Source organism: Branchiostoma lanceolatum, chromosome 7, assembly GCF_035083965.1.
Source record: "Branchiostoma lanceolatum isolate klBraLanc5 chromosome 7, klBraLanc5.hap2, whole genome shotgun sequence".
Classification (NCBI taxonomy): Eukaryota; Metazoa; Chordata; class Leptocardii; order Amphioxiformes; family Branchiostomatidae; genus Branchiostoma; species Branchiostoma lanceolatum.
The window spans coordinates 9,874,402-9,901,469 of NC_089728.1; the positions used below are offsets into that span (position 1 = coordinate 9,874,402).

General features: G+C 40.5%; 1 protein-coding gene across 2 annotated transcripts in view; it reads left to right on the top strand.

Annotated features, from left to right (window-relative positions):
- LOC136439138 (cleavage and polyadenylation specificity factor subunit 5) overlaps window positions 1–27,068 on the top strand; it is a 39,374-nt gene that overhangs the window by 3,404 nt on the left and 8,902 nt on the right. For both annotated transcript variants that reach the window (XM_066434345.1, XM_066434346.1), the window contains exons 4-5: window positions 14,766–14,855; window positions 15,684–15,759. In XM_066434345.1, the coding sequence (XP_066290442.1) occupies window positions 14,766–14,855; window positions 15,684–15,759 (166 nt within the window). The remainder of the gene's footprint in view (window positions 1–14,765; window positions 14,856–15,683; window positions 15,760–27,068) is intronic.

The window sequence follows — 27,068 nt, forward strand, 5'->3', positions numbered from 1 at the left end:
AGCAAAGTGCCAGAGGACACTCTTGCCCATCAGGAACAGTGGGAAATCTTTAAAGAAGATCAAATAAATGCAGAAAGGCGTTCCATATCAATTGACAATGTTTTTCATTTGTACACACATTGACAATTCCATTTGTCCTTTCTTTACTTTGTGAGGCTTTTAGAATCCTGTTAAGAGCATTTTATGCCATAAATTGCTTCCCAACACTAGCGATATGCAGTCTGGAGACAAATGAGAAAATCGACTTTGCAGGAAGTTATTTACATGCAAGCCATTCCTAGCAGTCTCCACAAGTTCATGTCATAGCAGTTTATAACCTGGGCTTATCACAGTTTGGATCATGGTAGATAAAGTTACCAGTGACAGGGCGAGGAATCTTTCAGAACCAAGAGCCCTCTGTCATGTCATGTTGGTACTTCAAGGTTACTTGAGTAGGCGGAACTCAACAGAACTAAAGAGCTGTTCTAGCCTGTTGCTGCTATTGCTCTGTAAGGGTAGCTGCTGTGATATCCATGAGCAATGCGTGCCATGTAGTCCCATCTCTTATTCATGGATGGACTCAAGTAGAGATGTTAACAATTTTCAACATATTCATGTTATTGTAGGTAGAGTTGATTTTTGCAATTTGATGTTATTTTTTTACTTGACCTTTGAATTGTGCTGCAGATACCAAATGTACCATGATGTTCCATCACTGTTATTTATGATTATATATTAATTATATTTGTATCTATATGTATATATATATAGAGAGAGAGGGAGAGAGAGAGAAAGAAAGATTTTTTCTGCTAGCATGTCTTAAGGAAGTCAGAAAAAAGAAGGTAGTGAAGCAGCGGAGCATTTTGTTTAAAAAATGTAATGGTGATATTATGTATTATGTATCAAGTATTATTTAATGTTTTTTTCAATCTGTAGAATGTGGTTGTAGAATTGTAGACTTTAAGATGTATCACCCTATGAATAGAGACATCTGAGAAGGGCAAAGAGCCCTCTTACGTATACCATGCGGTGCTTTGCTGAACCTTTAGAATATTGCAGAGGGAAACAGAAGGGGTCATCATGATTTGTTTTACCTTCATGACTGGGGCCATGGCAGGTCATGCATAATGCCAACCTTAGTGATATTATCACATGTGATATAGTTTTAGGGACCCCGGCCAGCAAATGATAAACACACTCAGTTGAACGTGTCAGAAGAGTAATTCCGTCCACAATAGACCTCATGAAATTTTACAACATGGTCATTTCTCTGTGCCTAGTCTTGTTATATGGAGAGATATTTGTTGTTTTACTGACAAGAGAAAGGGTAACAAGTAGAATATGAGTTTCTTTGATGTATCTGTCGTGTATAAATCATGAAAGTTTATTTTTCACCATTTCTGTTATTTGGTTTTGACACAAATATCTTGTTTTCTAGAACCGGGTAATTTATGCCATTATGTAGTTTTCACCTTTTTATACAAAGCAACAATAGCTTGTATTGCTTGATAATGTAGGATGATTGACATTTTTTGTGAAATGCATGAAGGCTGAAAAAAATTGCCTCAATCAAATGCTGATAATGTGGCATTGTGAACCTTCCTCCATCCTATGCATAATGTACAACTGATGGATAATGTGCTCTAGACGGGGCTTCTATTCTGGGGTTGTCTTTGTTGGAGTGTGAAGAGGGAGAATTACTCCAGCAGCAGATTTACACTGCAGCTATTCTTCTCAATATGGGCAAGCTCCCCCATTCCCTCTCACCCTCAGATTGGGAGTCATTTGCAAGAGATGGGTGCTGGCATCTTGCATTTACTTGGATATCCGTAAATAGAGATGAGTAAATAGACTCCCACGACCATGAAAATTGCTTGTTAAAGCGGTTGAGCAGCAATGAATATGATGTGGTGGTTGTGAGGCGAGAGTGCCTGACCCCCCTATTGGCTGCGACCTCTGTTCTCCTGTTAAGCCAAGCATGTGATTTGATTTGGTGCCGAAACAGACGTCTCATCGCCGTCCCATGATGGGACGGGGAGCGCCTCCCATAAGTTACGCCGCGGGCAGACTTGTCAGCACTATTGGCATTTCACCCCTGGATGGTGTATTTATGATGGGCTCTGTCCTGCTGTCATCTTGAAGGCACCCAGTTAGGAGAGGGCTCCGGCAGTGCACTGCTGATTATAGTGCTCATTTCATGGGTCCTTCGTACCAGGTGTTGCTGCCATCACTCAAACACTGCCCCTCACCCCACCTCCATCAGCTCTTACGACCACCTCTAACTGCTTGTAGTAAACAGGAAGGCACTTCTTCTGTCAAGCTTCCAGTGCCAAATGCACAACAAACTCAAGTTTTACCACCTTTGTCGAGGTTCTCTTCACTTTGCTGGTTGGCAAAACTTTGTAATGATGAACCTTGCTGCCCTTTTTTAATTATCACAGACTTGTTCAATCTGGGACCTATGTCTATTTCTGCATCTTGTGTGAATGAGAAGATGTCATGGACCGTATGGAGGCAGGCTGGGAAGGGGATTAAACCTCTAATTAGAGTCCACAGCGCAATCTTCCCTCTCTGTTTGAACTGGCAAGGAGGGAAAATTGCACAGGTTGTTCCTGATTACTTGGCTGTCAGGACTCATTTGGAGAGTTTATTACTGCTTGAGTGCCGTAGATTGACTTCTTAAGAGTTTTGTAGGTTTTCCTTAATAAAGTCACCTGTACTTAAAGATAGCAGTAAGACCTACCAACTTGGCAAGCTTGACCACTAGTGGTTGCATGTCACAACTGTTCTACCCAAACTTATATCAAATTTTATTTTAGATATTGAGTTCCACTCAACAGTCAACTATGTATATTTTGTTGAAGATATATTTTTTTAATTATTCTAACTGTTATGACTTGCACATATCATAGGCCTTTTGCGTGTTCCAGAAAGGTAAATGCCTACAAGTTGATTAGCAAAGACACAAACTCATACATTGCAGAAAAGGCATGTCAACCATAATACATGTAGGTGACTTTCAAGTGTCTGCAATCAATGGTGTTCGAGGGCGACTTCAAGTATATTTTTAAAACAGTCGATCTTGACTTGTAATTTGCATATCCTGTGGTTCTGGAGAAAAACAGTTTCGATGTAAGCCATTTATTAGCCTCTCTCTGTGGTGTCTCTTTTATGTGTTGTCATCACTTCCTGACACTTTTGATTCTTCCCTGACCAAGGTTACAAATCCAATTCTCCTTCGTGCCAGGTTCATTCATAAGTAAACAGAGGAGTATGGAGTGGGGTTACTATCCTGATAATGTGTTCCCATGATCGATGTCCGTTATTACCCCAGTTCCATGCTCTCGCGCCACGGCACAGGATGGGTGCGGTGGTTACAAGGACACTGACACCGGGTCTGTGTGAATCCGGCGTTCGTTAATCACCACGCAGGAGAGGACACAGTGCTGTTGTTTTCTAACCCTTCCATGGTCCTGCAGGAAAGAATGTTGCTGAGAGTGACAGCTTTGTGGCGTGATGTATCGGACTTGGTGGTAGCCAAAGTCACGGATTCATTTCTTTGCAATCCCAAGTTCATTAATAAGTAACATTGCGAGACGGAATTCAAGGCGATGACATTTCAAGGTAGATCGATTCCACACCATGGAGCTCCCATTCTGTGCCAATATCCCCGTACCTCCATTCCCGCCACCGCTCTTTTCCACATTTGACATCTATCACAGCGGACACTTTTGGAGCTTCCACATTTGGCTGCCGTCTCGCGAGGCCCAAACTTGTTTGCTTGTGGAATAAATCACCCCGGACTCATCACCGGTAGGAGAAAATTGAGGTTTCCTAACTTTCTATGCATGAGCAGATGGAATTGCCCCAAATTACTCGCTTGTGTTCCTACGAGTGCAATTTGTGCACCGGGGGTTGTGTCATTCATCAGCCTGCATCACCTGCAAACACCCCATCCCATTACCTCCTAAACACCTTTGTTTTGTCAGGTCGACAGACCAAGGAAGCGGGCCAGATAGAAAGGTACATGTAGTCAGCCTGTGGTAGTTTTTTTCCCGAGGTCACAAAAAGTTCCAGCTAAAGTTGTAACTGATTATTTATAGATGTTTTCCACACTGCTCGTCTTTGGTAATCATGTGTGTTTATCACTCCTATCAAAGTAACTGCCCACCATCGAGTCTTAATGTATATATTTTTGCAGTATCGTAGGCCATGTAAAAATTGTCTTGACAATCTCAATAATCTAAGTAAGTAAAGTAAGTATGACATTTTAATTTGCCAGTGGTATAGATATCATGTCAGTGTCTACTAAAGTATCGCTCGGTAAAGTTTGATAGCGTCATACCAATTTGTAGTTTGTAGACCTCTACAGCGTAGTTTTACACCACTAAAAGTAAAAGTAGCAGGGAGCCTCGTTAAAGGTTTTAGCCGTCACCTTGGCCAGTCGTACGACCTTGTGCTGTTGTTGGTGTCGGCAGCCCCCACATTTTCCCTTCCACACTTCACTGAGTAATAAAAGGTGTCCAGAAAGTTTGGTGGCGGCACAGACAAAGGTCCTGAATGCTGGCGATATGGTGCATTTAGTGGTCACTCCGGGGGTTGGACCATTACAGGCCCAGTTATAATAGGCCAGCCGGGTTTTTTTCCCTCTGCATCATGGGACCTGGCCGGGGTGCTAACTAGCCATCTGACCCCTACTGCCCAAGAGCCTGGAGCCACCAGCTGTTCTCTCATTCACTACAATAACCAAGTCAATCGTCTTTATGGACCCATAAATGCTGGCATTAACTTTACCATGGTGCGGCACAGGAGCACTCCAACTAGTGGACATGTAGACATCTTCCTCATGAACTGATGAAGCAAAATGTAGACACACCGAGTAGGGAGGGAGTCGTGGTGGCAGATGGCCGGTGTTTCATGCATTCTGACCCAAACTGCTGGCCGCATCACCGTATTCATGTAGGCTGGACGGGACTCTACAGGGAGGGATTTACCCATGATGGGTCTAGTTTGGTTATGTTTTATGGCACCACTGCTCCAGAATTCCCAGCTGTCTCCTCAGAGCGGGGCTGTTTGATTGTATCTGATAAATACCCCTGGCCACCTGGGTTTCTCAGGATATAGGTGCGGTAAGTAAAAGGCAGATCTGACCCTGATGCCCTGTGCTGCTCTAATAAAATGCCTCCGCCAGGAAGTACATAATCATGTATTTCAACCCTCTTCTACCTTTTTTCTTCAGTATGACACAAGATATATTGTAACCAACATACAGTTGTAATAAGTTTGAAATCTAAAAAAATGAACAGCAACTTTTCTGCATTTCATCCAATTACAGTGTTTGCCACACCTTTATGATTGTCCAGCTGAGCCCAGTCTTCCCTCCAATGTGTTCGGAAATTTGTTTTGAATGTCAGGAAGCAAATTTAAAGAGATTGAGATAGCCCAAATCTAATGTCGAAATGAAGCATGCTGAGTTAATGACAAGGAATTAAAACTCTGGTAATGGTGGCTCCCACTCTCGCCACCCCTGTGGATTTAGTTGTCTGCCAAGCTCATTAATGCAACAAGTGAGGCAACTTCCTCCCCGCCGGGCGGGCTGGCATAACGTTGATGTTGAGGCTGTGTGTTGGTACGGACTGGGCTCGCGGGGTGCCAGTGTGTTAACACAGTTAATGTTCCACTTCAAGGAGCATGGTCGTGTTCGGTCTCCCCCAGGGCTATGCTCGCACCTGATCCTGATGTGCTGTTTAGAGTCAGCAGAAACTTTAGCTGATTTATTGACAACATACTTTCCAAGTGGTAAAGTACATGTAGTAGGAAAGATGAAGTTGCAAGGTTCTATCATGTGGGTACACATTCATTTTGGATCTGACTACAATCTCAATGTCTGAAATCAAAGAATGACATACTTAAGAATTTATCGACTTCATTTTGTTATCTAACTTTTTTTTCTTTTTAGAGACAGAAATGTGCATGTTAAGGTTATTTCTCTATCACCTGAAGTAAAGTTTGGATTTGTATACAATTTGGGGACATCACTGAGCTTTATTATCGAATATTAATATCTCGGTAATATCAAACTAGATGGAGGAAGATTGGTCTGTCTGCCCTGCACCTTCTTTCTACATTTGCTGAAATCTTATTTTGGGATTCTATTTTGTGCAAAATAAAGAATAAATACAAGCAGTTTCTTATACATGGGTAGGCAAGTAGCAACCTATTTCCAACTTTGATTTATGTTTACTTTGACACAGTGTTGAGTGATTTGGGGTATTGTATCAAAAAGTTTTACCAGATTTATACCAGTGATTCCTTTATATCAATGAAAGGGTACATGCAGTTTTGATTCTTTGTTCTGCTTTAAAGCAGAAAACAGACTCATGTATAGTGTAGTACAGTAACAGTAGGGGGTCCAGGCCTTTAACATGGTAATGGCAGAGTCCCTGTTGGTAGTAGATGGTGCCATTGTGCTGTCTAAAGATGACATCAGCACCTGGTGTCGACCCAGGGGAGGGCTAACCTTGGTGTGGCCTGATGTTAGAACTACTACGGACACACTGGAACAGATTTTTTACATGTGTTTGGACATAGCCAGCTCCCCTAGTCAGTCCTTTCATATCATGTGCACAGCTTTGTGTCTTGAGATATACGTATATCTCTACATTGTACCATTCTGTAACTTTATTACATGTACAAAGTTTAGTCATGGTTGTAACTTACTGCTATCATAGACTAGCAGAAAAGTCAACGTTTACACAGTTATGCTTTTGATGATGAATGATCTTTTGAGAGGCAAAACTAAGTCTTAATACACTGTATTTTCTTTGTGACAATGGCACAAATAAACCATGAAATTCAGTTGTGCTAATGTCACTGTTCGTAACCGTATAACACAGAACTTTTGGCTGACGTGTTGCTCCTTTTTACGACTTTTCAAATATATATGTATTGCATTATAGTTCCCAGAGGTAATATACCCCTTTGTTCAATGGCTGGTTCATATTGCAATTTTTGGTATTGGAAAAGTAGTTTGTTTTAGAATTTGTCACATGCTTGACATTGAGGAAGAGGTTGGCTATGTTTGAGAGTCTATGACTCACCAGTGCTTGTGTGTTCGTTGTCAGCCATTTCTTCTACCGCAAAAATTCTGTTTGTTTTGTGTATCTACAATGAGCTTATTGTCTGGTGTGTCTGTATATGCTAATTCATGCCCAAATATTCTCCATATGAAAGAACGCTTGATTAAACAGTCATGGTACAATGTTATGGTGTGTTTTGTTATGGTCTGCAGGGTGCCCTGGCCCTAACATGCTTAATGTTCCACATGGAGGAACCTAAAACCGTGTCCTCCCCTGAGGAAATAGGCACACCTGATCCACAACCAGAGGTTCAGCACCCAGGTCAGGGCTAGGCTAGTCCTGATTGACCATATCGAGACCAGTAACTTTGGAAGCCTATAGCACTTCAGATTTAGTGTAGAATAACACACTTAGAACACTAAATAGGTAAAAATGTACAAGCTACATTGTAGTTTCAAGGATGTGTAGTAAATGTGGTACAGTTTTCTGTAAAGTTTTGTTTTGTTTTAGCTCAGACGTGATATCTATTTGCAACAGCATAGATGCAGAAATAGCCGATATCTATAGTCAGACCCTGTTGCAGTTGTAGTTCATCAAAGTTAGGGTGCAAAATTGTGCTTTTTTCTAATCTTGACTATAACTTACACGTAGTTTTTAAAAAGATTTTAACTTAATCTTTAACTTTAATCTTGAAGCAATAAACCTTGAAGTAATAGGTCAGATATATCATTAACAATATCAGCGATGTTGAGAGTAATATTATAGCTAAAGATAGATTTTCTTGAAATACCAAATGCTACTTGTCTATAAAAATTGTTTGTTGCGCTTGGTGATGATACAGATACAGAAAGTGTTTTTTCTTGGAAATATAGAAACATCCCAGTTGTATATATGAATAGTGCATGGTGGGAAAAAAAAGTCCAAAAGTTTCGTCAGAATATCTAAACAGACTTTTGTCCAACTAGATGACAATCATGGCAATTACAAACCACAGGAAGCCAGATGCCAAGTGGTGGTTGACCTTTGCCCACCCACTACCCAGTGGCATTAACAGGACCCATTTCCACATACTTATCCATGCGGGATCCCTCCGGCTGTACACCACTAAGTGTTATATTGTACCCGCTGTATTACACAACATGGACAAATCTTGCGCCTCTGTCACCAAGTGTTGACCTCTCAATTCTGAAACCTTGAAAGACTCCCTATCTGCCCTAACACCATAATGGGGTGAGTTGCTTGCCCTTAACTGCAAAGATCCTGTCCAGTTTTTCCCACATACTCTAAGAGCATGTCCATTAATGCTGGATGCTGCACCTCATGTACCCGTATGTAAATCAGCACACAGCGTGTGGCGCAAAATGGAGCTGCTCGATGGTTTTATTAAACTCATAACAACCCGTGTTGTCGTAAAGATAAACTCAGATAAAGATTTCTATCAGTACAGACTGGTGTTCAATTGCTCTCCAAGGACGTGGTATTTCAGAGAAAATGTGTAAAAGGAGGATACTTTGCTTCACAAGATTATTCATTCTGACAGGAGAATTTATGGCATTTTGAGAGTGTAGTGTACTTCATATTCAGTACATAAGCCCCAGCCAGCGAAAACGTATAGCTTACTTAGTGCATAAAGCTATGTTCATTTAGAACTGGTGAACAAGATTCTTGGAATGTTCTGACTTATTCTTCTTGATTTACCCAAATGAAAACAAGGTATAAAATCATTGATTGCTACAGTAACAAGTTTCTGGGTGCAAACTTTATTGGCGAGACACATTACACAACATTATAGCTTTTCTGCTTTGCAACAGATTTATTACAGAGATAGGGTTTATCTTTGACACTTAAAGCACCCATGGCAGAAGGGTAAATGGGCAACCCAGGACACTGGACATCACATGTGAAAGATAGCCAAGCTATAGAATACATTTGTATATCTGTTAGAACCAGTGATGGCCATTTTGTTGCAGATAAAGCACCAGGAATGGCTTAATGCACTTCTGTTGTATAGATGTACTGGTAATCTGGGAAAATGAGCAATTTCATCTTCACAGTTTCTGTGACATGAAGTGCCAAATATGTAGAAAACCAGAATGCTACAGAAAAGTGTCCTGAACCAACTTTACCGTAGATGATCTTAAATCAAGGAGAATGAACATTTTTTGTCATTTCTAATGCAAACTACACATGATAAGTACATTGTCCTAGCCAAAGAAATGCAGTCAGCATTTCAGATAATGTATTAGCCAAGAAAGCCCAGTGAAAAAATTTGGAAAATTATTTTGGAATGATTTTGAATTGTTTGAAATTCATTTGCAATGTAGAGGTAGAGTGAGACCATCTCATAGCCAAAGCAACCTTTACAAAAGACCCCTTCTCACCACTTTGATGTGCCTTTCTACAAACTAATTGAATGCCCAGCATTTTAACCATTGACCACTTCTCAAGCAAGATGAATGTTTCAGCGTCCATGTTATCACCTAAGTAGTCTCTTGTCATTGCACTTCAGTAGGAGGAAGCATTAGTTAAACATGTCAGACAAAGCACCTTGTAGAAATTTACCATCTATTTGGAGACAGTGTAACAGGTACAGACAAGGAAACTGTCAAGTTTGTATTGGCTCAGTGCTGCGCACACCTCAAGGCGATTTATCTCCACCCAAAATAATGTATGCAGGGGGCATTACGGAGCCAGCACTGAGTCAATGTCAGGCTGCACCATCCATTTCAGACAGACCCTCCCGTATCAGGTGTGCCGAGATGTGGATTTGGGCCACGGCTGCCGTTTTTCACGAGCGCGTTTGCGCCTGCAGGCCTGCTGCACCACGGACCCCAGCTGCCGATTTGGACACCCCCATCCATTTTGCCTTCCAACAGGCCCAAGTGAACAAGACGGTTAAATGTCTGCTGCCTTTCATCTGCTTGCCTTTCCACCAACTGGGGCTCTTTGACTTTGGTAGTGCTTTATTGTCGTTCCCCCGACAGAGAGGTAGTTATGCTGTAATGTTAACTGTGGTCGTAAAGGTCGTCCTTGCCTTTGTCTCTGGGACTTTAGAAGCTGTAATCATCTCACGTGGGACCCTCATTATATCCCATTAACGGCAAGATAAACTCTCCCATGGAAAAGGAGGAAGCTACAAATTAGTCAGGATGTGTTTCTTATACTTTTTGAATAATTGTTGTTGTAGTACCACTTTATCTGTCCCCGTCTAGGCGGGAGTGAATAATGTTCTGCCCGAAAACAGGTGACTGGGTACAATATGAATCTGCTTTGGAGGAATACTGTATTCCTGCAATTTTTCGGGCAAAAGTAGTACTTTGAGTTATAATTGGTAATTCATATGAGACTTGAATAAGTACACTTGGTATAATAAGTGATAGGAGCTGGCTTTAGTACTGAAACTGATAGAAGTAGCATTGCTAGACCATGAAAATTGGCGGTTTGGTTTTCTGGTCATGCTGTCTGTCTGACACCCTAGGGGTTCTCCCATATTGTAACATCTGGCATTGTTAGAAAAGTCCAAACTCATAACAAACAGGAGTATTGTTGTAGAGCTGCAAGTGGACAATGTTGACACTGGTGAAAGTGATGCGATTTACATGGAGCTGATCCAGAAAAAATGAAGATGTATGATCATAGTACTATATGCTAGATTCTACCAAAACAAAAAAGAGAATCATGATATTTTTTATTATTATTGGGTCATGATTCTTTGATTTTAGTTTTACAGAATCTTTGAAGAACACAACATGATCATGCAATGGCAAAAACTTAAAAAATTGCACCAACCACAGAAGAGAAAAGTTCTTAAGTGAAAGTGTTCCCTCTCCGTTTTGGATGCATTAACTGATATAGGTCAGAATTGAATGTACTGACAGGTACTTTTAGATATGTCATGAAATGCTTTTACCTCAAACCTGCCAAAAATATATATCCACCCACGTGTTGGAGACAAGCTAAAGTTTAGTTCCGCTGCCAGATATTGTATCTGTCACTTCAACCAAATCCTGCCCTTTAGGATGACACACTCAACTTTAGGTCTAGATCTATTTCTGTTTGCGGGGATTTTTCAGGACACACGACATGGTTATATTGTTGTAGAATCGATTCTGTATGGTGACAAGTTTATATGCTCATGAATTCACATGGACACAGTCTCACTCCCCCAAGACCCAGTTTCAGTGTAGATGTGACTTATAACGGCCTCAGGCTCTCTGTAGAATCCAAATTCAGCAACTGTTTGAAGGTATTGCTCAAGCCATGCCAACCCAGGCTCTCTTTTCTTTGCATAAGTTGTTTGAGATAGAGCCTCTGGGTTATGTAGTATTACGGAAAGGACACGTACATAACATGTATCAGTCGCATCATCATCTCTTTCCCTTGAAGAAGAGAGGCCTTGCCCAAGATTTGATAATTGATAGAAGTTCTCTTGACCCTATTTGTGAACCTTGTAGAGTAATGATGCATGTTTTGTCTGTAGAATCTGACAATCCTATTTGGATTTCTTCCTCTGGCTAACAATAGATCAAAGTCAAACATGTCTTTTTGATGTCTCCCCGCAGAATCCACAAAGAGGATGGAATAGATTTCTTTCCTTCTTTTTATTTCTGACGCATATTAATTATTCATTGGATTTGCAATTAGTTAGGCATTATACTTGTACCTGGACAGAAGACATATCAAGAGATTAAAATTCACCTTTGCTTTGTCTTGTAATGCCCTATTCCTCTTTACGAATATTCCTGTTCATTGTATGTATCAAGGTCAGATCTAGAGCGTATTCTCTCTTGCAGCGGCTCCTTTTGAAATTATCTGAATGTATGACAGACTAGTGTTGACTAATTGACAAAAATGATAATTGAGAACTTTGCCCTTTGTTAACATGGGTTATATTTAAAACTTGGTTGATTTCTATTTTTCTTCATGATTAGAATATTGAAACAGATTCTTTTTTTCTTAAATTGAAATGTTTGAGAAAACACTTGTGCAACAAGAGTTCCATGACCTCATATCTCCATGAACAATTCTATTCATGCAAATGACTTACACATTTGCATAATATATGCTTGGTCATAAACACCTTTATCTAACTTACATGTTGCAATATTGACAGTCCTATAATTTTCCAATTAGATGAATTATCGTGTTTTGCATTGATTATGCAAATTAGGAATTCATTTGCATAATTGGTATCTGTTGATGACCCACTTTCCATAAACTACATACGCTACATGTATTTGAGTCTGATAATGGAAAACACTGCAAATATAGATTTTCCTCATTAGCTATGCAAATTAAGTCCCAATTAGCATAATTTGCACTTCATTGTGTATATCTCTATCTAAGCTACCTGCATACTAAATATCAAGGAAGTCCGTTGTTCCTTTGTTCAGTTATTCTCCTTAGAAGATTTTCACAAAAACGCCCCTGCAGTTTCAGAGGAAGCTGCTAGGGGGCCCAAACCTACACCACTTCTTTTTTACATCACAAGCTATCTGCCACCCAAAAATCAAGACCACAGCACGTCCAGGTCAAAAGATACAAAAATTGCAGTTCTGCTGCAGTACCAAGGTCACATACCAGGGGGCCCAAAATCGACCTTAAATTTCGGCTTCAAAACACCCGCCCACATCCCAAATATCATTGTAATCCATCAAGAGGTTCTTGAGTTATGCTGACTGGAGTGGTGCGGAAACACAAACATACACACATACATACATACACACATACACACACACACACAGACAGACACACCCAAAACAATATCTCCATTTTTCATGGAGATAACAAGTTATATACATTAGTGTATATCTTACCTGTCCTTGTACAGGAGAAGTTTCAAGTTGGATCTTGGGATGGAGAGGTACATATGTATTCCTATTGTCTTTATCAACATGCCAGTGTGTGGAAATGGCATATGAAAAGAAACCCCCCAGCCACAGGTACCTGTCAGCAATGATTAACATGCTCCTTGCAGCAGTTCTGGAATTAAAACAGGAGAGGAATGTGTTTTCTCCCTGATTAAAGTCAGATCTGGGATTACCTACAGCAGTTATCTTGCCCTACTCTGCAGCCTGGGACCAAAACCCTCAGCAGTGTTCACTTTGTGCTACCTGCATGCCTCTAGATAGATCTTTCCCAGTGTTGAAGCCCTTACTGTTTTATTTACCAATCTGTCAGTGCTGATTCCAGTCAGCTGTATGTAACAGATTAGATAAGAGAGAAAAATATGTCAGGATTGGGAAAAGACGTCAGCAAAAGGCCCCAGGGTTTTCTTGTGCCCAACATCTGTAGTCGTGTGTCTCGGCGCCCTCGGCGATGCTTATGGTTTCTTCATCAGGCTTGATACCGAAATTTGTCATGTTTGTTACCGCATCAATGCAAATGGCAGGATGGGGAATTTATGGGGGTGGAATATGACAAGTCTAAGTAGGCCAACTCTTGCCTTCAGGTGATACCACAATTTATCAGTAACCTGTAGGTAACAGACAGGCTTCTTTCTTAAAATTTTTCCATGCAAATGTTTTTTTTTATGTACCAAATTTGTATTGGGTACTGTAGATATCAACAGGGAGATGGTTAAGCCGTTATAAAGATGTTTGCACAACGTACTTTATTTCTTGTGTGGCACACATGTTGCATTTAGTTGTATGTTTACGGTGCTGGTGGCAGAAGTTGAAATTCAGGACTTGTATCATGAAATATTCCCTGCACTCGTGAGATCAATGCTTGATTGCAAGTGCATGGAAATTTGTGATTGAAGCTGTTTTAATGACACTTGCCAATACTCTCCATCAGAACTTCAATTTCATGTTTCAGTTGAAATGCTGTCTGAATCATTGAAGTTTAATGCGCAAATTGTTCATGAAACGAGTCTCCAGTCTCTACAGCAATCACACGAGTGATATGGAGCTACGACTTCTCTGCTCATTTCTTTTTCTATCATTGAAGTGTTGTGAAAGCTATTGTTACATCATCAGGCATTCAAGGACCAGCTTGTACCTTATGTTATATATGTCTGCCGTAGATGAATGTAGTTGACGTTTTTCTTCCATACCATTCATGGAAATATATTACCAGGGCCAATCCCCATGTTTCTGTGTCCTTAGGCTGGGTAGATGGGTAGATCTGCTGAAGAATAGATACCATTTCAAAACTAATGTTGTAAGAGAAGCCACTTGTTTCGTTCAACAAGAGAGAATCAGTTCCTCCTACACAAGACTTCAGTCTATGATATTAGATCCACCTGTCACCAATGACAAGTTATTTCCCTCTTCACGAGCTCCAACTTTCATAAGTCAGTGACAGGTAGATCTTGTCGCTGACAATGTGGTATTTGAAAACAATACTTGTCATTCACTACAGCTAAAAAAGTTTTAACCCTGGAGAACCTGTCTAATGTGAATCGTGCTGGATGAGCTTCACCATACATAATGCCAAGGACATTCCATAACTATTCATAGTTTTGGTGGTGCTTTGAATGCATAGTCTCCCTTTTTATTTTTTTTACCTGTAATATATCTCACTCCTCAAACACTTAATCCATTCAATGGATGTATCCTATATTTTGCAAAAAATCCAATTACAATGATAATAACAATATGATTGTTTTTATCAATATGCAGTGTTTGGTTAGAGTGATATTTTGATTGATTGCCATGTTGAAAACATACTTACCTTCAGGGGTTGTTTCTTTTTGTTCTGTAGATTCTTGGGCGACAGGATGGTGTTCAACAGGACTGGGTCATAGAGGACTGTATCGGCAACTGGTGGAGACCCAACTTTGAACCCCCACAAGTAAGTCATGCCACAAGGTTGACAAGGATTGTATTCAAGGCCACTCCAATTTAATTACTTGATTCGTGGATGCATTAAATTTAGAAACTGAGTAAGAGGGATAAAAACAGAGCTTGGAAACATTTAGTTGCCCATATTTGCTCGTTGAATTGCTGAAACTGACTGCACCAAGACATGGATTTGTTGTCCCTCAGGATGTGTCTTTGTATTAATCTTTCACTTGTGTATTGTTTATGTAAATCTGGAAGCCAACAATTATATTGGTGGACCTATATTTTATACACACTGCGTATTAACAAAACAAATTGTAGATTGTACCTTGAAAGATAAGTCTGTTCAGGAGACAGAAATGATTGTAATGTCAGACTAATTGCAACAGCTATTCCTTAAGTAATCATACCGGTAATTATACCATGCTTATCAGCCAAGAAGGGGAATAACAAAATTAATGCTCCTCATATGGAGCAACATTATGCAACGGCAATCTCTGTCAAATATTCTGCCTAGTTGCAAAACTTGCTCCCACCGTACACATGAAAATTTGCAATACGGATAGGAAAATATTTATTAGTTTCTATGAGTATAATCGCTCATAAGTTCACATTTGTCTAATATCGTTTGTGAGCACTCCTGTGCTATGATGTAGAACTGATAGTGACAACGTTACAATGTTTACAGAGATATTGCATACCTAAGAATCCAATATATCATGCTCACGAAATTAGAAGTATGAACAGCTTTCCAATTGCTGTAGCTACCACATGCATGTAATGATGTAATTTGTGGACATGTTGGTGTTGGTGTCTTCATGTATTTTACTTCTTGCAGTACCCATACATTCCTGCACACATCACCAAGCCGAAAGAACACAAACGATTGTTCTTAGTGCAGCTGGCAGAGAAAGGTAAGAAACAAGTATTTTTTATTCATCCTGTTTTTGTGGTTGTCATAGTAAACTACTGATGTATATTTAATGCATTTTACCAGTACTGTAAAATGTACTTCTCTGAAGTTGACCAAAACTAATGACTTGGAAAAAGACTCTAAAATAATCATAATGTAGAAAAAAGAACAGGTAAGATACTCTATTCATGCTGTCTGGATGGATGAAGAAAGCTGTTCTTCATCAATTTATTGCATTACCAGTTCCAGACACACACACACCAACTACTGATATTTTCCTATACATCAATCACATGCACGCTTCCAGCTTTTTTTCAGGTACATGTACTGCACACCCCACTCATCTATGTACAATGTCCCTGAAAATATGATATTATCAATATTACATTACATATCATTACATCCACATGTATGTGTGATACTGATACATTGTTTTCAATACCGTGTATACTGGTTGTTAAGTCAGGGGCTGTGCCCACACAATTTTGCCCATGCCAAGTTCAATATACTAGTATTGGTGACATTTTCTTGGAATTTATATGAGCTACTATCTTCTTTTGAAGCATTTCTTATAGTGTAGGGAAAAATGCATTCTGAAAGTTGAGATGAGCTGATCCCTTATCTGAACTAGACGAAACATGTCACTGCTGTACATTATATCTGGATCATTTGGTATACGTGTTGCGTTCATGTGGTGTACTACATTTGTACATAGTACAGTCAGTTGTGGTCTCTATTTTCACTGTAACAAAATCTTTGTTTCTCCTTTACATGTTTTAGACACCCTACCCTGGCAAAATCCACTTTGGTTCATCTTACTAATGACTTCGTCAGTTACCCTGTCAGCAACTTTGCAAAGGACTGTTGTTTCTGAAATAAGTGGCTTCTTTGCAAAGTTGAATAAATTTAGGTCCAAGGGTCTTTTTTATTATCCATTACATGAATTACAGTTGATACAGGATTTTGCACATTCAGCTGTATGATATTGTAAGACATCTTCAAGAGTTAAGACTCTTTGAAACTTGTTATGACTAAATGATACGAGTGTTTTGGGGACTTACATTGTTGATAATCAAGGATAAATGGAATCCATTCCAGACTTTTGATATTACTGTTTTATTATGGAGGCAACATGGCCACGTCCATAATTTAGTGAAGTCACAGCCAAAAACATTCTTGATTTGGTTCACTTTTGGACAAGTTTGCAACGATTTTTGCATTGCCTATCATAATGTGTATTCCTATTGTTTATTTGAGATTAAGTAACAAAGTGAGAGTCGTCTGGATCTGTCTCAAGAAATGAGATTACTTTTGAGAAGTGAAAGTGTACAAATTTTGGATGCCTAACTTTGAATGCCTTCCCCAAGGATGCACCGTGTATAATGTATTCATAACATCAAACGGTTCTAACTGGATTTCAATGGTGCCAAACAATCGCACCTGCCTTTAGTAATGAAGTTTTATTACCTTCATTAAGATCGCATAATTCTTAGGGTTGGGTACATGTGCGACAAAGGAAGAGGACATTAGCTCCATGATTGGCTCTAATAAATAAATGACAAAGATGCACCTTAAAACACACCCATACCCAGTGTCTTGGGAGACCCTCCATTGTTTGGCATCGCAGGAGGCTGATGGGATTTTTTATATTCATGCCGGTGAAAATGCCAGGAGACTTTCTCCATTGTTTGGGCTGGATGGATGGCCGACAGGACTTGTATATAGTCGTGCTGTAAACATTCAGGCTGTCCATCATTATGACGGAACAGCACATCTCTCCTTATATTCATGGCTGGTGAAATGCCAGGAGACCGAAAGCATTGTTATCCTGGGATGAACGGTTGAGGGAATTTGTGTACATTCATACAACAATATTATGATAAGGTGGCACATCCTGCAATTGGGTGTTAATAACCAATTAAAGAATAATGGGCAAATGCAGGTGCGGATGCACGCCCTGGAAAAAATACAATTGACTAGGCAGTAAGCCTGCGACCATAAAATCAATTCTGATATTTTAATGGTAGTTGCATCAGTTATTTTTCTGTGTCATTTTCTGCTACACGCACGACACGATGATAGATGGTAGCATGTTGCAACAGTATTATAAATAATGTGTTTACCACCAAACATGGAAACACAAAAACATTAAACAATATGGGTATGTCAACACAAAGAAAACTGCTAATTTTTCATACGGTACTTTGTTTCACTGTCAGGTGTGTTCACAGCTATTAGATGGGGGAATGAAGATACTGTTATAGTTCTTTGCTTATCATCTTGTATATTATATACAATGCTCATGCTAGCATTGTTTTATGTAAATTTGTAAAATCCAATAGTTCTGGCTGTTTCCATTGAACTTGGCATTGACAACAATAAATGTGATAAGATTATTCGCCAGCTATTGTTTCAGAAGTTTCCAAAGGCATCATTGGTTAGATAAAGACAAAGGGGACAAAAGGTCAGACATCATGACATGTAAACAATGCCAGGATGCATGACCCTCTGTGGCACTGTCTGACATACCCCAGATTTCTAAATGTGTGTCAGCTTGGGATGAAGCCAGATCATGTTTGGACAAATACTGGTTAATGCGAATGCTTTCAAACTGTCATAGACACTGTATTAATCATCCGACTTGCAGTCGCTCAGTCAATGGCTTGTTGATGCCTGGCAACATTTTGCATAATTAGCTGGTATTAGTCCTGATTTGGGAGTAATTGACTTGACTACAGATACACCTGTCTGCAACAGGTGGGGTCACCTGTAGGGACAGGTGTTGATAAGTTTATGTAGATATTAAGGATTACAAGAAGATACATGAACAGTACTAGTATGTAAAGAAATGAAAAGTTAGGATCCCAAAGCATACAGGTGTCCTGTTTTGAAACCCAATGTCAGATTTTAGTGAAGACAACTTCTCAATGGATAGAAATAACTTGTGATAGACAAAGAAACACACAGCAGTTCTGACACATTAATCAGTATTTATCTTTTGTTCATGACACAGATAGAAAATACCTTTATTAGTATCAGACACGGGACATTTCTCTAAACTATGGTACATTCATTGTATACTTATCTGTCCTTTCACCTGTTATCTTTAGTTGTAGAAAAGTAAAAAGATGTTGGTAATATTTGCACAGATTTTAGATGCAGAATGGAGCAAAACACTTATGTTAAACCCCAGTACAGTGCACTTATACTTAAGATATAGCTCCATGACTCATTGAAAAGCTTGCATTTTTTTCAGCTGATATTTTATACAAATCTTCACTTTATTATACATAAGTCGTATCATTCTGATGGAAATTGTCCAAAGTCATCATTTATTTATTGGCAAACACCAACCAAAAAGATGTGACTCAAAAAAAGTATTTGTGAACATCCCAGCTCTCCCTCCCTGAAAGCTGCGCCTGTAATGGCATTAAAGCAAAATCCACTTTACTTTTCACTGACAGTACTCATTTGTGTTCTGACAAAACAAACGACAATGTCATTATGTAGATTTCTCCAGAATCTGGGACTTCAGCATGCTCGCCCATTTCTCCCTTTCTGTGGGCTGTTCCCCGAGGAGGGGTCGTCCAGGTTAATGGCTACAGATGTCAGCAACAGGCAGATGGGCCTGTCACACACTATCAGCCACCGGTCTTCTCACTGCTGCTGTCAGCACCGCCAAGGATTTACCAACTTCTAGTTCATTTCACAGATGCCAGGTTACAAGTGAATCCAGGATTTGAAGAAAAGGGTTGTACGCACTACGCTGAGCTGTACATCACTCTGGGTTCCCGCAGGGGAATATGCGGGGCAAATCCTTTAGCAGATCCTCGGTTTCCAGACTATGCTAAGTGCCAGGAATGCTGTTTTCGGGTCAAAGGAGGCTGTTGCAAACCCTTTCAACCCCTTAGAATTGGCCTGTGCACGTCGAATTGAATTTTGCTTGAAGTTGACCATTGGGACGAGGTATTTAACATCCGCAGGCATGAATGAAAGGGGGCACAGGGAGGTAGGGCAAGTCATTGGAAAAGGACGCTGATAAAAGCTGTGCAGGCTTCAGGGAATACAGTCGTGATTATGGACACAACTTACTCAGCCTGTATTCAACCTTTTCCTTACTAAGCTCTCTGCAATAAAAAACAACTTAGGTTGAGTTATGGAGTACTGAATTATATCGATGCAATGATAGAGTTGTAGATAGAATCACACACCAACTGTGTTTTTAAAGTACCACTACTTTTGCATACCTTTTGGCTTCTGTGTAAAACTTGAACTGATCTGTCTGATCAGCTTGAACAGTAACAATGATTCCACAACTTTACATCCGTCGACATCATACATTTGTATCTGGTTCTTCACACCTATGAGTAAGAGGCCAAAGAGAGCTTCATTGATTGGGGTAAACAAAAGGACGACTGATGAAGTGAAGCTAACAAACATTATCAAATCACTGAGTATTCAGTCCTAGTTAGATACACACAAATCATAACTCACAAGGGGCCTTGTCAAGTTCATTATAACTAATGAAGGGTTACTCTGTAGGTTTTATGTCCAATTGTGGTGATTTGAATCACATTGGCTACATTGTTCCAGGTGTACAGTTACGTCAACACAATCCATTTCTTGAGAGACTTTCTTTTCTGACTCATCAATTTTTTATCCTTCTTTTTCCATACTATGGTACATATGAATCCACCTAACCAAAGTGCACATATAGATAAAACAGGAAGAAGTCTTGTACAATCTTCCCAGTTGGAAAAAAATTCTTCAAGCACTAAAACAGGAATGATTTCTTGCGGCAGAGTATGCAACTTTCAAAGAATCAGCTTTGCCATACTCTGTGTTGATGACTAGTTGAGCATTTCTTCCCTTTTTATGTAAATTTTCCAACATGAAGACTTCAAGAAAGAACACATCAAGCTTGCTTGCCATGCTTTGGCTCCACTGTACTAAACAAGGCCTTCCTGCTTATGGCAACTGGAAGCTGCCATTCTGTAACAAATGTATGTGTTTTAGTCCTAGAATAGATGCGCTCCTACTGCTATCTGTAGAGGTGGCTGACCCATGCACAGGTAATTATGGGCCAGGGAGCGTCGGCAATGAGATTGCGACCTTTGTGACATGGATGATCTGACAGGGCCATCTCTTTTAGAAGGCTCGGACCTAATATTTAACATCCTCCACGAGTGCCGTCCTGACAAGCGCCACCAGAAAATCTGGCCGCTTTTGTTGCAGACCATCTGCATGGAAACGGCACAAATCATATTTGCATAGACGTAAATTACAGCAGGACTTTCTGGATCAATTATGCAGGCTCATATTTCGGCAGCCATGCGTAGAGTTGATAGGGATGACCTCTATCACGCTTGTCCTTTGGCTGCGCCCTTTTAACATGGGCGATCGTGGTGGGTTATGCCCCACAGGTGGAACACGGGTGATCAATCAGCGCGGCTGGCGAAACCATTCGTCAGCGAGGTGGCCCCAATTGCCGTGCCCTAGCAAAGCAGCCTAATCTCGTTGGAGCTAATCCCTGTGTCAAACAAATGATAAAACACCTCTTCTTATCTAAAACGCCTTCCACCTTGAAGGCTGTTTGTAAACACTCGCCCTGCGGCCTGTGTTCCATGCCATGACCAAATCATAACATGTTTGTCATTTATCACATGTATAGGAAGGAGGTAGCCTGCCCTGTCATGTATTGTACTTGCCTTTTTTGGTGCGTGAAAAGTTCACTGGAAGTTTCAACCAACATGATTAAAGAAGTTGCATCACTTCTTATTTTGAAATTGAATATGGAGTTTAGAGTTTTCACAGACTCCTTGTGAAATACGGAAAAACTACTCACTAGTATGTGAGCCTCTAATCTTCATACTGAAACAGCCTTTCTACCCAAAATTCCATACGACAACGGGGACAAAGTTGAAGGAACTCAGAGTAGATGCTTTGTTATTCTCAGAAACTCTTAATGAAATTGTTTGGCCTATCTGCACACATTATAACTATGAGTCAACCTCTGGGATTTTTGCAACCTCGATGATTTGACTTTTACATTATTTTGTTTTGATTGCTCATCCTGCCTGTTTGGAATAACACTTAATGTATACTCAAAAACTCCCTTCGGGGAATTATGCTCAAGTTGTTTGATTGTGTACACATATATTCTTACCATGCTTATTGGTGAATGGATGGAATGATGTCGTTAAGTAAATGATACCACATTTACATGTAATCAGATGTTTGGGGAATTTAAACTTGAAGTCCTCCAGATGTTCGGAAAAACAAGCATCCCTTACATCATCAAAACAACAATTACTTCATACACTCTGTATCTTCAAGTGCATTATTGATGGTGAAGAATATTGGGAATTACAGTTATTGCATTACAGCAAGTCAGTTGTTATATTGCTGAAGCCATACTTAAGGTAACTTCTGTTCTACGCTTGAAAGCAGTTCTGATGCATGCCAGTACTCAAAAGGATACCCAAGAGTGGAGGAGCATGTGTAACAGTACTAGTGTCACTCTTTTTGCCCTAAGGCATATCATAAAACTTTATAGAGCAAACAGGAACATCAAGAGACCATATTGTCACAGCATTGCATCACTCAGTCTCTTCTAGGCACATTGTGCTCAGCCACAAAGCTGAGGTTTTTGACCTTATGTATTTCTATTTCTTTGTATTAAGCCATGTCTACTCACATGATGTATATATTAGTCAATTTTCTCATTTATTTCCTCCCTATGCTTGAAGTTTTTTCCTGTTTCTTAATCCCTATTTACTTTCTCCATCGCTTCTAATGATCTGTCTCTTCCCATACTCTCATCGCTGTAGCCTTTCCCTTCTACTCACTATTTTCACTCAGCTTGCTTGGATTTACATCCCTTCTCAACCCTGTATTTCCTTATTCTGTACTGCTGTTCTGCAGCTGCTTCTCCTGCCCTTCTCCTTCTCTCCCTTATCCAGCTGATGCTAGTCTTCATCTTCACCTTTCCATGCTATTTTCAATTCTATACACATCTGCCAAGATGTTGTACCCTGTCTTCCTCTCCCTCAATACGAAACTGGTTACGAGTCACACTACATTTCATGCTTGTCTTCTCTTTCTATCCCCTCCCCTTCCCCTCCCCTCCCCTCCTATCAACATCGATGCTCCAATCCAATTGACTTCCATCATGCCAAAATGGAGTAAATTCGATCAGCTCTCTGATGATTATGGGTGCACTCTACTGTGTATCAATCTGATCCCAGATGCTTATTGAAAAACAATTTGATGTTTCTTAAAAGATTTGGGGATGTAACAGCCTGCTTTGAATAATACAACAGGCACTGTATCACTCTGCACAAAGGCAGTAAACAAAGTAGGTTCAACCCGAGATGTTGATTTTTTTTCTCCACCTTTTCGGAACGGAATGTAAACTCATGAAGTCATAAACGCTTTTTGATTGAGGTCAGAACACTGCTACATGTAGTTTTTTCTAATGAGGATGCTGGTCTCTTTGGTCCATTTCATCAGATTTATCTGTTCAACTTAATATTTGTGAGCAATCAAGGTTATTTAGGAAATCCGTACCTCAAAGTTTGTCAAGGACAGGACAAAGAATATGCCGAGTTATGTATTACAGGATGCTCTCTTTATCACTGTGCAAGGTCAGGCTGTGTTGAGGGTAAAAGGTGAACTCAGTTTCTGGAAGCAATTTCTGCCTCACTGGGTTTATTGAATTTTTGTCTCATTTATATTCTTAAAGAGTCATTTATTTCTGTCGGTAATGTCCCAAAAAGTAATAGAGAGAATGGTTCCAATCAGGCCGAAGGGATGCATCGTGGCTATCATACAAGGACATAGACATCTGTCCCATACGTGCAGGGAAAACAAGTGTGCTCCGTAAGAGTCCCGTTGGATTTGATAGCTGACAGTGTGTACCAAACATATCAACTAGTATCAATGGTGGGATCGGTTAAAGATTGTAATTAATTTGTGTTTTGTTACAGAAGTCCCCAGTCTTTTTTTTTTTAAACTTGGTTGGTTGGGGACTATTTGACCATGGTTGATCACACACAATATTGCAATGCAAGAGCTATGTAAGCAAAGGGTATTTAAGCATTGTGAAGTTTCTCCCAAAGGTCTTATGTTGATGTGTCACTTTCAGTTAAAGGTAAACTAAATTTTGTAAATCCATGTGTAGCTTTATTTCCCCCCATGCATGAGGTACCACTTCAATGCTTGAATGGATTGCCGATTTTTCTTTTTCATAATTTTAGGTTATCAGTATGTAATTGTATTTTGTAATTTTGTTTTGCTGATATGATTGACTCAAACTCAAAGATTAACAGAAAAATCCCCCCAAATGGATGGCCTATGATACAGTTGAAGTGAAATAGAAAATGATTGGGTGTGAGAGTTGATTTTGTTAGTTAAGGAGGATGCTTTTATTACTGAGCTTCTCCTAGTAAGTTTTAATTTTCCATGCTACAGGTCCACACTGTTGGGGGTAAGCAACATGGTGAGCTACAAGTCGTAACTTGTAAGATTCAATCAGAATATCAGAGACGCCCGCGCACCTACCTTCACCCCTGCATGCGCACCAGATGAGATTGGGGTCAGGGGTCAATCCAGTTGAGTTCTCAGCCAATCCCAAAGCAGGATCGGACCATGTGAGTGTCAGGGAGGATGTGAGCAGCATAATACGGGACATTTGGCAAAGCTAGGGTCAATGCAGTGCAATAACCCATTAGTGCAGCTTAATGAGTCTGCTGGACTGTTCCGTGCCGTGGGGGACCAAATAGCAGAAGATCCATAGCAATATTTCTTCATCGGTGGATATCTGATTTTCTGATCATAGCCTTTTCCCCGGTTTCACCTGTTGCATAGGGATGACATTCCCTGCCCTTTCCCCCGGTCATCTCCACTGCTGAACCTATGACAGGTCCTGACTATTGGGGTAAATGTACACTATGAACACGCACCCTCGCATTGCTGGGACTATAAAAAGAGAAGTCTCCAGGGAGCAGTGTTGGGTAATGCATCTGCATATGAGATCAGCAGGCGGACAGCTGTCCATATGTTCTGTAGTTTCTGCCTTCTTCCTCACATTTCTAACCATCGGTGATGAATCCACAGGTGATACTGCTCGAAAAGGAAGTTCCTTGAGAGTTAAGTGATGTCAAATCAAAAACATGCAACACGGCTTCCCAACTCGCTGTGATAAGGAAAATGTTATGTCTGAAAGTAGCGTGCAAGTTGGATAATTTACAAAAAGTGCAGTAGCAGCATATAAGGATGTGTTTTATTTTTCCATTTATGGCCATTATTGCTGGAGAAGCCTATAATACCCGTACCATTTGCCAGCAGGACGGCCTAAAGCTCTGCGTAGCCCTCCCAATCCCTCTTGCCCGACTCACCCAAATGCTAGGCTGACTTTTTCTATTAACTGTTGCAGGGATGATTTTTCGTAAAGTCTTCAATCAAAGCAGGAGTGTCATGCTTGCCCGATGGAGGCCGTATCCCCGGCACATTCTGATCATATTTCACTCATGTTTCATACTTTGTTGGCATCCCCGCGGTGAATTATTCATGGCGGGCCTGTAAATGTTGCCAGAGAAACGAGATCCATCTTGTCAGGGGGACGTTCTGGCTGAGATGCTCTGAAATGGAGCCGGATGCCGGTGGGATATTCCTGGCATTTACAGCGGAGTGCGTTTCATGTGGCAAACACACCGAGTGTTATTTGGAGCCGAGAGACTTTGCTTACCCCGAAACACTCACCTAGATTACCACGGCATGACAGTTGACAAGGTCGTCATGTTACTGATGGAATTTCTTATTATGTTAACTTATCAGAGCAGGCATCGAAGGGTATCACAATTTGGAATCACCTGCGCTGCTCATGAAAGCCCCCAACCCATCAGGCCCTTCTTAATGTGGCGCATGATGGAAATATAATACTCTCTCAGTAATTAAACATAAGCCCAGAATTTGAGAACATAACAAAATCCCCCTCGTTTGACGCACATAGTTTGGAAGCACTTTATGTTGCATGGTACAATGGAGCTTGTCAGGGTATCATGGCCTCAAGGTCAGATTATCATCTTCCAGTCAGGGAGAAAGGAGCAAAATCAGGAAATCTCACTCTGGATTACTGTGAGGCATGGCAGTGAAACAGATACAGAGTCTCCTATTGTAGGTTTGCGCGATGCGATATGTGCTCTGCACCGAGCATGATGGTCATGCATCTGACATGTGCTCCACATGTTGCTTACCCCTGGATGAGAGCAAAGCTTTTGGTAAGCTGCTTTGCGGCTTTCGAATTATGGCCATCGTCGCACAGTAATGTACTTTAATCACTTTGGTCACGATGATGTAATATCCTAAGTATACATGGATGACAGGGTCTGTATGTGATTGAAACAGTTTTGATGTCCTCAATGAAGACATTCGCTGAAGTGTTGACCATTCATGTTACCTAGCTTGTCCTCAAGATTGCCACCCTGTAGTCAGAACATGTAATGTAAACTACCATCCATGCTGCTCTTTTTTCCTCAACAGTAAACATGACTACACTACATAGTCTCCTCTGGGATGAGGCATGAATGAATCATCCAACAGCCTTTGTAGTGCAGAAAAATAGTCTCTCCTTCTCTGTTCAACAGTCTGATTTACAGGACAATGTGAATCATGCACAGACTGCAGCATTGCCAGGCTGTTTGCTGGACTTGTCAAATAAGGGCATCATAGATGGCGTTGTCTCCGCCCTTATTGATTTGGGGCCCTTTCAGCTAATGTTTGTGCAGTCTGTCAGCAGCTATTGATGACTTCAAATACACTTCGGGCTTGTGACATGCAATTATCCCCTGCCTTTATGTTACCTCTTGCATTCAGGAGCCACATAGATCGGTGCTGCATTACCACATCAAGAGCCTCTCTTTCTGCCACAGTCATTTCCTCAGCCAATCTTCACCCAACATTTCTTTCTCCCAGTGACAGAGAAGCAGTGCCCGTGCCATCAAGCAGAAATAATGTTGCTCAGTCTCCTGCCTGAGTCAGAAGGAAATTGCCGGTGATTATACGTTCTTGAAGTGGTCAGAAACACTCATCTTAGCTGCAGGACTGCGGAAGAACTGTGTTGCAGACATTTCTAATTGGATCAAATGGCCGTAATGGGACAAGTGAAATATTTGTCCTCATTTACGTCAAGGCCTCGATTTCTTACCAGTTCTTCAAACAGATAAAGAGGGTAGAGAGCCAAGGTTTTGTGTAATAGGGTAGAAGCTGGGGAGAGATACACCATACCCGACAGTACAGCCTTCTAGTAAC